This window comes from Rhinatrema bivittatum, chromosome 18 (genome assembly GCF_901001135.1).
Source record: "Rhinatrema bivittatum chromosome 18, aRhiBiv1.1, whole genome shotgun sequence".
NCBI lineage: Eukaryota > Metazoa > Chordata > Amphibia > Gymnophiona > Rhinatrematidae > Rhinatrema > Rhinatrema bivittatum.
This window is the reverse complement of record NC_042632.1, coordinates 49,588,349-49,603,927: the sequence shown is the minus strand read 5'-3', so window position 1 is coordinate 49,603,927 and position 15,579 is coordinate 49,588,349. Positions and strand designations below refer to the sequence as shown.

Here is a 15,579-nt window from a genome sequence, read left to right as displayed (position 1 = left end):
AAGCCCTCTAGGGATAGGGAAATACCTATAGTACCAAAACATAATCCGCTTTGAAAGTGCCTGACAAAGCGGCATATATGTGGGCAGATAGGGGTCTTCCAACGTCAAAGCGCACGTTAGATCATCTGCTTCATGCGGGAAGGTATACCATAGCGCTTCTCTGGAAACAAACCCCTAGCGGAGGTATGGCAGAAACAGATTCATGATATAGGCTGTGATGAAACAGTTGACATAAATTTGAAGCATAAAGATCTATTATATGATAAGATCTGGCACTGTTAGTGGGAATATTGGGAAAAGATTCATACATGACTGTATCGGAATGTTTTGCTCACTGTTCCTGTCTGGGACCCAGGGGTGATTTACAGTGGTATGTGTGGTTCTTCCTGGAGTGTGTGTGTGTGTGTGTGCTCAAAATGCATCATGCTTTTTCTCCATCTTGCTGCTTTGGATATTTTGTCCTTTACCTAGCTGTACTGTGCTGATTTTCTTTGAAAATAAAAGGTTTCAACTAAAAAAGGCGGAATATAAATTAACCCCCTCCCCAAAAAACAAAACAGCTGATTCAAAACAAAATCATAGAAAATACTGTTTTACTTGGCAAACTATCAAACTGTGGAATTTGTTGCTAGAGGACGTGTTCAAGGAGACTAGTATAGTGGGGTCTAAAAGAGGTTTGGACAAGTTCCTGGAGGAAACGTCGTTACATTATTAGCCAGGTAACCAAAAAAAAAACTTTTGCTATTCCCAGGAGTGAGTAACAGGATTTAGATCTACTTTATGGGATCTGCTAGGTACTTGCCTCTTGCATTGACCACTATTAGGATACTGGGCTCGGTGGATCTTGGTCTGAGCTAGCATGGGAATTCTTGTGTTCTTATGTTTGATATGATGTACTAAAGGCGTGATTACTCAAGCGAATACTAGAGTTGATAGTAGCTACCTCTGATGAATGCCTGTACTGAAGAAATGCCATTCACCCTAACCTCAGCTATAGGTGGAGCATACAGAACTTTAACCTAGCTCTTCAGGTTTACCGCAGATATGAACCTTCCCACCACTCTGCCTCATTTTTTTTTATATCATTCCTGACTTTATAATTTTTATGAATTGCCTGGATTCTAATTATCACAATTTATGTATTTATCAGGTTTTATATACCGTCATTTGGCTTCAACATAAAGCCATCGTAATGGTTTACAGACATAGGAAGGTTACAAACATTTTAAAAATGAATGATAACAATGAGAGACATCCGATTGTTAAGATTTTAAATAACCCTAGCACTACGGGGTGCACAAAGATACAATTTTTACCTCAAAAATTGGTGGGATTTGCCTTTTTTTTTTTTTTTAATCTTTTTTTTGACAGTTTGAGATGAGATGACAGGGTGTGTGTTCTCAAGTGAAGGGAAGAGACTACAGAATTCAAAGAATAAATGTAATGAGTTATCATCTGACATGGGAGTATGAGGTTTTACCCTTGTGACAAGTGGTTTCCTTCCTGTAATGAATCGTTATTGAAAGAACAATTACAACATTTTGTTCTCAGCTATAAACTTCACAAGACATTATGCTGGGTTTTGTTCCACATCTGTTCTGTGAAATTTATATGCATCACCAGTGGCCTTATTCCAGGTGTGTTAGCCAATTTCTTTCTGATCCTCATATAGGATGCATTTAATGCTTTTCTTCTCAGAGGAAGCTTTTTTTTTTTCCTATGAATCTGTTTCTGAAGGCTAAAATTTAGGTTTTAACATAGAATACAAACGAGTATAGATTTTTTCAGCTTTATATACTTCCTGAATCAGACTTGCACACCAAATCTATAAAAGTAGTTTGTGTATGAAAACCCCCACATCCATAAAAACACACTTAGACGTGTTTAATGTCAAAATCTTGTGTGCGCATAAATTGGAGAGGAATGATGGTAGGGATTGGCTGGCAAGTTCGTTGCACATTGCAGGTGGCGTACACTGACAGCTTGGAGTCACATGACATATTAGTGCCTCCTTTTCCACTGGTCTGTCTTGGCTCGACAGCAGAGCTGAATGTGAGCATCGTGCAGTTCCCAGGAATGCTAGGGGGGAGTTTGAGAGGAGGCTTCTCTGTTTTCTCTCTCACTTGATCAGTCTGAATGCCTGACAAATTTTGGATTGTGGAGTTGCAACAGGACTACAGCCACAGTTGCCAAGGGACCCTGGTCAGGAGGCGGGACCCATATTGAATTCGCTTAAAGAGGAGGAAAGATTAGACTAACATGTACAGTCGACGCTGACAGCTAGACCAGTTCTTGGCTTTTGGATAAATTAGAAGGATCTTCTCTTCTCTGCAGTAACACGCTTGAGAGGACAAAGGAACGAAATGCAGACAATATTTACATGTATAAAAATCTTGGACTGTGTAATACAAGAAAAAGGCAGACTATTGATTCCAAGGCTGTAAGGCAGCGGATAGATGGATCCTTGTGCAAAAGCACATTTCTTGCCTCTGGCAAATGATTTCTTTTTCCTTAAGGTTGTTTTTCTGTTCTTTTTGATACGATTAAGGATTTTGTGTTGCAGCATGGAGAGTCTTTTGTTTGAGTTAAATTCAGACTGCTTGATTTGTCACCTGACAGTCTTGTGGTTTCGAATGAAAATGGTTCATTGCTATTATTAACCCTGATCAGCAACCGTGCATAATAGGAGCTATTAGGGTTTTGGAAAAGTGGAACTGCAAAGGGGACAAAGATGCAACCCAGGTATATCATATTGTTATAGAAATGTTAATTTATTGATGTTTACAAATTCTTTAATAAATTGAAAGCACTACTATAAAAAATTTTATGTAAAAGCTATGATGCATTATAAATGTTTGTTTCTTGTTTATGGAATATCTTAAGTCAAATCTGAATTGCAGTGAACTGTAATTGTAAACTGAACTGGATATGTGCTGAATATTATAATGCACTATCAAACAAATCTTGCTTTGTGCATCGTTTCACTGTTAAATTAATCCATGCTTCTGGAGAGAATATGAGTAGCTTAAAGGAACTGAAAATACTTGGCTGGTAAGATTTTTTTTTTTTTAATTGTTTTACATTGTGTGTGGGTTTTTTTTTAATTTATGGATTTAATACAGGAACATGAAAATAGTCCCGATATCACTTGATATGCTCCTTCCATGTTAAGTACTGAAATGTAACACAGTAAGTTAGTTGCATGAGTTGCTTAATATGCACATCAACATTCTAAAAAGGTGTTAACATGAAAACTACGCAAAACAGATAAGCTGGCATATGCTATAAATATCATTTGCGTAAATGCCTTTAAAAATAGTTGATCAACATCCTGCAGTTTTCATGGCTATCAGGGTGTTTGGCTAATATCATGATTTTTTTTTAAAGGTTTTTCTGCTGGTTTTAGTGGGTTATTGAAGGCAGCTCCATTTTGCTCATTACTTTGCATGTTTGGCCATGCCTTGTTATGCACTATTGTTTGTCTCATGTTAGACTTGCTGTCTGTGTTGATTGCTTGGATTTTTATTTTGTTTCCTACCCCCCCCCCCCCGTTATAAATATTTCTTTCTACATCTTTAAGAAGCAATTCTAAAAATGAGCTGAGGAGATAATGTATATAGACTTAAAAAAAATGCCATTCATTAAATCTCCTTCACAAATATATAGATATCAGATTCCAAATAGAAGTGTAAACATGGTATAAATACTTGTTTCTCTTTTCTGAGAAAGTTATTAGATATAAATGAAGGATTTTTATTAGAGGGCATCAAGGGTTGGATTTAGAATGATGCCATTTTAAGGGTTAAGTATCCATCATGTTTCTTTATCACCTTTTAGTTAAAAGGAAAATGATGTGCATGGTGGTAGAATTGTAGCAAAATGTTTTGGGTCTAAGATGGGGAGCCAGCTGAGCTAGTACTGTGTTTTTTTTTGGGTGTTTTTTTTTTTTAACCCACTATGCATGGCAGTGTAGCCCTTTTTTATTTAGGGAACTTAATTAGGAAATCAGAACTACACCTCCTCTGTATAGAGTGGGGTAAAACTGGGACTGAGTTACCATATCCCCTGGATAAGAAGACACATGGTTACCTAGATATAAGGCAGTGCCAAATGAAAATAGCCATTTACTATGAGAAACTTGAAGGTTTCAGCATGCATTACTTGTACAAATCACAATACTGGTGATTTTAAAGAAGCCTCTAGTAGTAATTTATATTATAATAGATAAATAAGGACCGGGGAGAGGGATTGGAACACTCTGAACCACTCTGAACCACTCTATGGTCCTCCTTTCTGACTTGCAGTCCTTACTCAAATAAGATATATAAAGCATTTTCAGCTTTTAAAAAGTTAGCTAAATTGGTTTCATGATTCATTTGCCCAGTATGTCAGGAATTACTTAGACTCTGCCTTCTTGCATGGTCAGTAATGGAACAGATGTGACCTTGCAGTTTGACCTTTTAGAGATGAGCGATTACCCTGTGGAGTCAGTTTCACCTTTTACATCTCTTCCAAACTTCAAACATTGTCCATTTTTAGATTTGAAACATAGCCTAGTCTTCCATACCTGAATTTATGTTCAATATTTTTATTAAAGTTTTTTACCATTATAGCAATAGAGCAAACACACATACAACAAGTCAAGCATAGAACTGGACCAATGTAAAACAAAACATGGTACAGGGTATCTGCTGTCCATCATCCCCCCCCCCCCCCCCCCCGCCACCCACTAGCATGGCTAGAGCTATAACACACAAATAACTAGAGCAATTATCTAGTGAAACAGTATTTTACAATAAAGACTAACTTGATAGATAGGACTTCATCAGCCTTAACTCCAGGATACGTCTTAACGCTGCTGGAAAATTTGTCTCAACTCAGGATAGCACTGGTATGTGAGAAACCTGGAGAGAGAGAAGCTCTGAATTTGTCCCACGTATTTTATCATAATGTGAAAGTTTTTCTGAGAACTTATTGTGGCAGAGAGAAATTCAAAAGTAAACAGTTTCATAAACAAATTAAGCTGCAACATTCATTGTAGTTCAATCAAACCAATCCATGTAAATAAAATAACTTTCTTCCCTATCAAACCAGCTTTCTTGAGAAAGGCACAACCCCCCCCCATCAACAGTTGGAAGGGAAGGCTGAATAAGGCCAAATAGCCAAAAATGAGTCAAGTGGAACATCTGTTTTCAAGATATCAGAACAGCTTTGTCATACCTGAGACCAAAAAGATTGAATTAGGGCACAAGACCAGAAACAGTGAAAATAGTCACCAGGAGCTGCCTCACACTTAGGACATAGATTACTGTCAGACTGTTTGGCTAAAAAGCTTTGTCCAGAGACCAGTAAAAGTGCCATAGAAATTTAAATTGCAGTTCTCGTAAGAGTGTTTTCGGTTAAGGTCGGGATCTCTGTGAAGCATGCTAAAAATTCTGAAAAAGAGTTTAAACTCCAACCAGTGTTGCCATTTCTCATATAATGCACTTAGTCTCTGTGGGGAAGGGGTGGCCTGTATTGATCTGATAGATTTGGTAACTGAAGATTTACATTTGCCATCCCCCTGTTTTCTTACGCTTGGCAGCTGAGTAGTAGCAAGCACCTACCCACTCCCTCTTAAACTTTTTACTTTCCACGTCTGTGAGAAGGGTCTCTTGGAGGCAGGCTATGGCAGCATTACACTTTTTCAAGTAGTGTAAAACGTTTTTCCTTTTTATTGGGGAGCTTAGACCATTTACATTCCAAGAAGTCACCCAAGAGGCATCCCCATATATAAAGTATAAAATAGATCTCAGTGATAATATAATCTGATGATAAAACAGGTACTTGTGATAGTGCTTGTGCTGAATTCATTGTGACCAAGCAACCCAATTAGCAAGCAAAAAAGTCACACAAAAAACCAGTACCAATTTGTAGAGAGAGTTTTTATTTGGGACCAACATACTAAGCCCTCCCGGTCATAAGACCTTCACTGCTTTTATTTAATCATCAGTTTAAAGTTCAGATATTTTTTTATTTTTTGCAAATAAAATGAAAGAGCAAGCTCTTAGTACTTTTTTGTACCATATAATAGCTTGTAGGGCCCTCAGTTAGCTCTGCATTCCACCTTCTAGATAAGTATACATATATCCAAGGAAACTCCTAGAGGAAACTCCAAGGAATCTCCCAGAGCTCCACAATGAAGTTGAATGCTTTCTCTCCCAGGGCAATAGAATGACGCCCTCTCTTCTCCTAAAGAGACTTATTTCATTTCTAGAGTATAGTTGTTAGAGCTCTAGACCAGAAACCAATTCCCATACCCCCTGAATCCCTCCTCCCAAACCTCAAAAGCATCTAGCATTCCCTGTAAAACAAGGAGTGAGGGTCCGAATATAAATGTGGACAGGTGTCACACTGCCAAAACTAATACAGAAACTCCTAAATGGTTAACAATCAAAGAAAGCAGAGGGAAAAATTCTTCTCAGAAACATACTGTAAAAAACCTAATGTTCATGTCAAGCAGTGTGTTCATACTAGAAATGTCCAGTTCTCTTGGTGTCTCCACTCAGGAAGTCTTCTCCGTGATCCTAGTGACCAAAAGGGACCCACTTTGATATTGAAGCAGGTAACTGTTCCAAAGAAGCACACATCTTTCCCTGTCGAAAAACCAAAGTCTGACATCAGGTTCAGGGTTATATTATTAATAATTCCAAGAAGATGAAACTCAGCCAATAAATAAAACCCATGTTGCCCAGACATCCTTCCAGAACTTGTGATCAGACTGTAATCCAATGGCACGAACATGGCGCTGAGCTGGCTGATTAAGAAAGGCCATAGCTCAACGACCTTCATGCTAGGTCTGCTCGCCAGTATACCTTCCGGGTCTTAAAAGAAAACCAGTACAAGGAACCAAACTTCACCATCGAATTGGCATTATTGGGTCACTGCATCCACAAATTTCTGAGCTTCCTTCACAGAGTCGAAAAGCCAAACTCTGTCAGTGTGCTGCACTTTAAGCTTGGCTGGGTTACTGAAGAATAAATTTGATTTGCTTTTGAAAGAACGTGGTGCAAATTGACAAAAAAAACTCTGGTGCAGCATGGAAAGTAGAGTGAAATAATCTTGGAAGATCTGCATCCATTGTAAGTTATAGTAAAGCTCCGGGTTTTTGCGGTACGCTTGTAGGAGAATCTGCTTGTGGGAAAAGTTCAAAAGTTTTGCAACAGTAATTATCGGACGAAGTTCGCACTCTTTCTGGGGTCCCAGGCAATGCACTCTTTCGATTTGAAAGGTAGTTTTTAACTCTGGAATGTTCAAAGCATCCAGGAGCCAGGACTCTAAAAAGGTCCCCAAATTTTTGTCTTTAATCGATTCCGGCAGACCAAGGAATCAGAGGTTGGATCTCAGAGACCTATGTTCAAGATGGTCTATTTTTGCTGCTTATTCCGCCACCATCTTTTTCTAGAGTCACCTTCTTGGTGGTAAAAGCTAAAGTCATCTTCTAGGAGACAAATTTGACCCTCTGCCTGCTCGATCTATGGATTAAGGTCAGTTAGTGCAGTTTTCACTTCTGTAAGTTGTGCAGAGATTCCGGAAAGTTTATCGTTTAAGGCAACTAATACAATCGCCTTGATTTCTGCCACAATCTCCTTGTTAGAACTTTTCCTTGTTGTTGGATCAGGTTGGGGCGCCATCTTAGATTCTGTCCAGCGAGGTTTTCTTTGTCTTCTGTACTTCCCTTAATGGGCATTCCCAGCGGCGATTTCTGCATGTACGGGACGATCAACATAAACGCAAAAGGATTAAGAAGTAAAATAAGCAGGAAAGGTCGCTGAAGAAATAATTTTAAAGTGATGTTGGGAGCAGGACATCCGGAGTCTGGTGAAAAGCTTCCGCCACGGCTCCCCACATCAGGTAACCCCCCTCCATACCTGAATTTAACGTAAGGACTAAGTTATTTCTTTCATTTTTGGAATCCACGTGTGCAGCTATTTTGTTTTTTCCTGTTTAACTTGCTGAGATAGAAAGCAGATTGCTTGTCTGAAGTACAACTAGAATTGTAGTCCATTTTTGCATCACTTCATCTGATGTATCGATAGTGCAGAAGTATTTAGAGTGAATATTTGGGCTACTTAAAAATCTCCGGATGTCTTATTTTCTTGGTAACTTAATATAGTAAAGGAGCAGAGAGCACATCAACTCGTAATGTATGACAGTCACAAAGGAAGGTGTGAGCAAAAGATATCACTTGTCCACAGAGTTCAATTGAAAAGCAGATTGCTTTATTGTAAACATGGAAACATTCCTAAAACAGGTGGAAAAAATAGTAGCACCAGTTGGTCAAGTATGGAACATGTCCCAGCTCTGACATGAGCCGTGTTTCACAAAATTGCTTTTTCAAGGGGAGGCAGATATTTGTAAAAACAACAAATTAACATAAAATACAAGTATCACGCGGACAATGAAAAGTCATCTATAAGTTATACAATAAAAGTTATAGAAACTTAACACTATAGAATACTTACAATGGCAGAAGGCAACAAATGGTCAAAGTGGCATTCTGAGTCTAAAAGAAGCCAAAAAATGACATAGAAACATAGAAATGACGGCAGAAGAAGACCAAACGGCCCATCCAGTCTGCCCAGCAAGCTTCACATTTTTTTCTCACACTTATCTGTTTCTCTTAGCTCTTTGGTTCTATTTCCCTTCCACCCCCACCATTAATGTAGAGAGCAGTGATGGAGCTGCAACCAAGTGAAATATCAAGCTTGATTAGTTATGGGTAGTAGGGGAAGTAACCGCCGCAATAAGCAAGCTACACCCATGCTTATTTGTTTTACCCAGACTGTGTTATTCAGCCCTTATTGGTTGTTTTTCTTCTCCCCTGCTGTTGAAGCAGGGAGCTATGCTGGATATGCTTGTAGTATCAGTTTTTCTTCTCCCCTGCCGTTGAAGCAGGATATGCATTGAAAGTGAAGTATCAGGCTTATTTGGTTTGGGGTAGTAACCGCCGTAACAAGCCAGCTACTCCCCGCTTTGTGAGTGCGAATCCTTTTTTCTTCTCCCCTGCTGTTGAAGCAGAGAGCTATGCTGGATATGCGTGAAGTATCAGTTTTTCTTCTCCCCTGCCGTTGAAGCAGAGAGCTATGCTGGATATGCATGAAGTATCAGTTTTTCTTCTCCCCTGCCGTTGAAGCAGAGAGCTATGCTGGATATGCGTGAAGTATCAGTTTTTCTTCTCCCCTGCTGTTGAAGCAGGGAGCTATGCTGGATATGCGTGAAGTATCAGGTTTTCTTCTCCCCTGCCGTTGAAGCAGAGAGCTATGCTGGATATGCATTGAAAGTGAAGTATCAGGCTTATTTGGTTTGGGGTAGTAACCGCCGTAACAAGCCAGCTACTCCCCACTTTGTGAGTGCAAATCCTTTTTTCCACATTTCCTCTTGCTGTTGTAGCTTAGAGCGATGTTGGAGTCACAGTAACCATGTGTATGTTTATTGAATAAGGGTATTGTCTCCAGGCAGTAGCCGTCATTCTGGCTAGCCACCCACTCTTTATTGACGGCCTCTTGATTTTATGGATCCACAGTGTTTATCCCACGCCCCTTTGAAGTCCTTCACAGTTCTGGTCTTCACCACTTCCTCTGGAAGGGCATTCCAGGCATCCACCACCCTCTCCGTGAAGAAATACTTCCTGACATTGGTTCTGAATCTTCCTCCCTGGAGCTTCAAATCGTGACCCCTGGTTCTGCTGATTTTTTTCCTGTGGAAAAGGTTTGTCGTTGTCTTTGGATCATTAAAACCTTTCAAGTATCTGAAAGTCTGTATCATATCACCTCTGCTCCTCCTTTCCTCCAGGGTGTACATATTTAGATTCTTCAATCTCTCCTCATAAGTCATTTGATGAAGACCTTCCACCTTTTTGGTCACCCTTCTCTGGACCGCCTCCATCTTGTCTCTGTCTCTTCGGAGATACGGTCTCCAGAACTGAACACAATACTCCAGGTGAGGTCTCACCAAGGACCTGTACAAGGGGATAATCACTTCCCTTTTCTTACTCGATATTCCTCTCTCTATGCAGCCCAGCATTCTTCTGGCTTTAGCTATCGCCTTGTCACATTGTTTCGCCGACTTCAGATCATTAGACACCATCACCCCAAGGTCTCTCTCCTGCTCCGTGCACATCAGCCTTTCTCCCCCCATCGAATACAGTTCATTCGGATTTCCATTCCCCATATGCATGACTTTGCACTTCTTGGCATTGAATGTCAGCTGCCATGTCTTCGACCACTCTTCCATCTTCCTTAAATCCCGTCTCATTCTCTCCACTCCTTCCGGTGAGTCCACTCTGTTGCAGATCTTAGTGTCATCCGCAAAAAGACATACCTTACCTTCTATCCCTTCCGCAATGTCGCTCACAAAGATATTGAAAAGGACCGGTCCCAACACCGATCCCTGACAGGCATTTAAACACTGAAAAAGAATGCCAAAAGTCTCATGACCAGACACAGCCAATCAATAAACAGAAAAGACAGAAGCCAATCAGAACAAGTAGTTAGAATGGAGTGCTTGCCTGTAATGCTATCTCCAAGTTAAGACCCGAAGGGATGCAGTGTATTAAGAGAACAAAATCCAGCATTGTTCGTGGTGCAAGAGAAACGTAATGGCTTGTGGTATCATTCTTAACTTTATAGCATTTGTTTTATAAATATTTATGCTGCATTGCTGATCTCAAAGAAATCATCCAAACTGGTGAACATAGCTTCATAAAAGTACATTTACTAATGCAATCGATACATACATGGACAAATATTTATCTTTCAACTCACCCCCTACAGTGGATCAAATTGAGTTGCAAGCATAACAAAATATTTCTCTGCAAGTCAGTTTGGTACATACAGTTACAACCCACAATGTGATAGCACAATGTGAGGATCCTCCTTAGTTCCTGCACGTTCCTTTGGTGTGAGATGCTATGTGGATTGCCCTTTCTTTCATGCCTGCAGAGTTTTACGCTGAAGCCCAGTAGTCTGGAATATCCCCAGCAATTGTGGCTCTGGGTGAGCTCCTGCCCAGTAGTTTGCCTGTTCCCACTGTGTACAGCATGGCCCAGTTAACAGCCAGGAACAAGCCAGCGTAAGCCATCCCTTCGTTCTTCCCTGCAGCTACAGGGGCATACCTCCATTTTCTAATGTGACTTTTGAGTCAACCCCCTTTGAGCCTCATGTCATGATCTCTCTTTCTAGAATTGTCTTTACGAAACCAGTGGACTTCCCAGGAACCAGTAATACTTAGATATGGGGCAAAACCCTAACTCTTCCAGATTGTATAGATTACTTCTCTCTGACTGGTTTAATTCTGTAAGATAGAGCAGTAGTTGGGAGAGCTTGGGTACTCTGTTGACCTTGTTTAGAGCAATGTTTCCCAACCTTCTCCTGGAGGTGCAACTAGCTAGTCGGATTTTCAGGATTGCCCTAATGAATATGCATGAAATAGATTTGCGTACCCTGGGTCTCCATTGTATGTACATTTATCTCATGCACATTCATTTTGGATATTTTGAAAACCCAACTGGTTAGGTGTGCCTCCAAGAGAGGGTTGGGTAAGTACCTATTATTTCCTAGTTACTGTACAATGTTTTCTTAGGATGAACTTTCTAAATTTAGTTTAGTTGGTGTAATGTTTCAGTTGGCATTTGTAACTACCCACGCTTAACTGTATCCTTATAGCTCTAAAAGCATTATTGTTGAGACACCCTTCTGCCATGCTTCAAAGTATCTTTATAATCCTATGGTAAGAGTTTTATTGTTTGGTACAAAGGATAATGAGTTATTAATATAACTGCATTCAAACAGATTGTATTGCATTTATTAATATGTCGAGAATCTAGAGTTTAAAAAAAAAGAAACTATAATTACCTTGTTCATGATCGACCAGCTAGTTAGGGAGCACATAAGAATCCTCTTATATAATTAAAAATGCAGGACAAAGTCTCATTTGAAAGGTCGGGGGGGGGGGGGGGGGGAGGGGGTCAGCTCTGTGGCTCAGTATAAACGTTTTGTGTTGCTATTCAAGAGACATGGATTAAGTTTTCAAATTTTGTCCCTCAGGCCAGCAGGGCGATGGAGATTGGGGATGCTGTGTTCTATGAGTCTTAAGAGGAACGGAATCCCAGCTATTGTGCAGCAGTTACACTTACTGGACAGGGATTATCAGTATCTGGATGCAGGGAGGGAAAGAGCAAAAAAAATACAGGTGGCTGCAGATACTTATAGCACATAAACCCAGCAGGGGTTAGTACCGATTGAGCTAGAGGCAGGAGAAAGCTGCCGGGCCTAGAAAAGATGAATAATTAGAAATTAAATGGTAAATCATCCCAACAGTTACACACAAAAAACAAACTGCAACCGATTAACTATTGAATAAATGTTCATAATAAACACACAACAAATTGAGCCAGCAGTGAAGCACAGTGACTTTATCAGAATTGTGAAGCCTGGAGACTGTGATTCAGTAACTGTCTTTTACCACTCATTGTGCGACTAAGTGGATCATCCCTATACGCACATCAACCGCCAGATGTACTAAGTGTTTTATTTTGTGTCTGTGGGAAAAGTACATGGTACATATAGCCCTAAAATTCGATTCTAAGTCTTGTGGGGCTGATTGTCATATTTTGCATATCACTGTATAGACTAAAATGTATTATAAAAATTTATTCCAAAGCATGGCACTTAATTTCTAAATCAACTAACATGATATTTAAGAATCTTTTAAAAAGCATTAGGAAAGATTATGAAACACCGGGCTAACATTTTATAGTATGGTGACCCACTCAGATAGCATCTTTCGTTGTTCAGTGAAACATTTTTTCTATAAATCTACTTAATGTACATAAGAACATAAGAACATGCCATACTGGGTCAGACCAAGGGTCCATCAAGCCCAGCATCGTGTTTACAACAGTGGCCAATCCAGGCCATAAGAACCTGACAAGTACCCGAAAACTAAGTCTATGCCATGTTACTGTTGCTAGTAAAAGCAGTGGCTATTTTCTAAGTCAACTTAATACAATCCTTTTTTAAACACAGCTATACTAACTGCACTAACCACATCCTCTGGCAACAAATTCCAGAGTTTAATTGTGCATTGAGTGAAAAAGAACTTTCTCCAATTAGTTTTAAATGTGCCACATGCTAACTTCATGGAGTGCCCCCTAGTCTTACTATTATCTGAAAGAGTAAATAAGCGATTCACTTCTACCCATTCTAGACCTCTCATGATTTTAAACACCTCTATCATATCCCCCCTCAGCTGTTTCTTCTCCAAGCTGAAAAGTCCTAACCTCTTTAGTCTTTCCTCATAGGGGAGCTGTTCCATTCCCCTTATCATTTTGGTCGCCCTTCTCTGTACCTTCTCCATCACAGTTATATCTTTTTTGAGATGCGGCGACCAGAATTGTACACAGTATTCAAGGTGCGGTCTCACCATGGAGTGATAGGCATTATGACATTTTCTGTTTTATTCACCATTCCCTTTCTAATAGTTCTCAACATTCTGTTAGCTTTTTTGACTGCCGCAGCACACTGAACAGACGATTTCAATGTGTTATCCACTATGACGCCTAAATCTTTCTTGGGTGGTAGCACCTAATATGGAACCTAACATTGTGTAACTATAGCATGGGTTACTTTTCCCTACAGGCATCACCTTGCACTTATCCAAATTAAATTTCATCTGCCATTTCGATGCCCAATTTTCCAGTCTCACAAGGTCTTCCTGCAATTTATCACAATCTGCTTGTGATTTAACTACTCTGAACAATTTTGTATCATCTGCAAATCTGATTACCTCACTCGTCTTATTTCTTTCCAGATCATTTATAAATATATTGAAAAGTAAGGGTCCCAATACAGATCCCTGAGGCACTCCACTGCCCACTCCCTTCCACTGAGAAAATTGTCCATTTAATCCTACTCTGTTTCCTGTCTTTTAGCCAGTTTGCAATCCACGAAAGGACATCGCCACCTATCCCATGACTTTTTACTTTTCCTAGAAGCCTCTCATGAGGAGCTTTGTCAAACGCCTTCTGAAAATCCAAGTACAGTACATCTACCGGTTCACCTTTATCCACATGTTTATTAACTCCTTCAAAAAAGTGAAGCAGATTTGTGAGGCAAGACTTGCCTTGGGTAAAGCCATGCTGACTTTGTTCCATTAAACCATGTCTTTCTATATGTTCTGTGATTTTGATGTTTAGAACACTTTCCACTATTTTTCCTGGCACTGAAGTCAGGCTAACCGGTCTGTAGTTTCCCGGATCGCCCCTGGAGCCCTTTTTAAATATTGGGGTTACATTAGCTATCCTCCAGTCTTCAGGTACAATGGATGATTTTAATGATAGGTTACAAATTTATTTATTTATTTATTTATTTATTTATTTATTTAAATTTATTTATATACCGGAGGTTCCTGTATAATATACATATCACCCCGGTTCACAAAGAACAGTAACTATCGCTACAAATAGCGGTTTACATAGAACAGAATAAAAGAAGTTTTACTAATTTTTACTAATAGGTCTGAAATTTCATTTTTGAGTTCCTTCAGAACTCTGGGGTGTATACCATCCGGTCCCAGTGATTTACTACTCTTCAGTTTCTTCTAGGTTCACCGTGATTTGGTTCAGTCCATCTGAATCATTACTTATGAAAACCTTCTCCAGTATGGGTACCTCCCCCAACATCCTCTTCAGTAAACACCGAAGCAAAGAAATCATGTAATCTTTCTGCGATGGCCTTATCTTCTCTAAGTGCCCCTTTAACCCCTCGATCATATAACGGTCCAGCTGACTCCCTCACAGGCTTTCTGCTTCGGATATATTTTTAAAAGTTTTTACTGTGAGTTTTTGCCTCTACGTCCAACTTCTTTCTTAGCCTGTTTTATCAATGTCTTGCATAAGCGTTGGCAAGTTAAATGTATTATTCTATTTTCTTCTGTTGGATCCTTCTTCCAATTTTTGAATGAAGATCTTTTGGCTAAAATAGCTTCTTTCACCTCCCCTTTTAATCATGCTGGTAATCGTTTTCCCTAACAGGAAACTGTTATCCTGGAGTAGTTAACACAAACATACTAGCCGGTGGTTGAAAGTAATTCCAATAGCTAGAGTTCTTTCCATCCATGTTGTTTTCAGATCTCATCAGAAGGTTTCTTGGGATTTGTAGTGCTGTTCACTCACGGCTAGATTTTAAAAGGGTTACGCGCATAAGTTATGCGCGTCTCCTTCATTGAAAGAAAAGTCTATTTTAAATACTATAGACTCAAGTTCAACAGTTTACCTGCTGTTCTTGCTTATCAATGCAGAAATGAGATGATCCATACCTAAATCCAATCTGATTATAATGATTCACTTTCTTCCAGGAACAGGACAACTACATATGATTCTCCAATTGTATTATCTGATTCTCAAGAAACTTCAGTCATGCCTCATTGTCACTCCATTCAGATGAGGCGGGATCTACAGGTCTTCCATTAGACTCTTCACCTCAGCATCCTAGGAATACATCTCCTGAAGACGACATAGCTGGCTTTTGAACAAAAAAT

At 39.6% G+C, this 15,579-nt stretch overlaps 1 protein-coding gene across 4 annotated transcripts in view; it reads left to right on the top strand.

The window, feature by feature from the left end:
• Positions 1–15,579, top strand: part of LOC115079746 (rap guanine nucleotide exchange factor 6-like) — a 401,516-nt gene that overhangs the window by 45,875 nt on the left and 340,062 nt on the right. Inside the window, exon 1 of one of the 4 annotated variants that reach the window (XM_029583571.1) lies at positions 2,225–2,742. The exons of the other annotated variants lie outside the window; for them this stretch is intronic. Coding sequence (XP_029439431.1) covers positions 2,732–2,742 — 11 coding nt within the window. The 5' untranslated portion in view covers positions 2,225–2,731. Of the gene's footprint in view, positions 1–2,224; positions 2,743–15,579 lie in introns of those variants that run through there. 4 annotated transcript variants of the gene reach the window in all.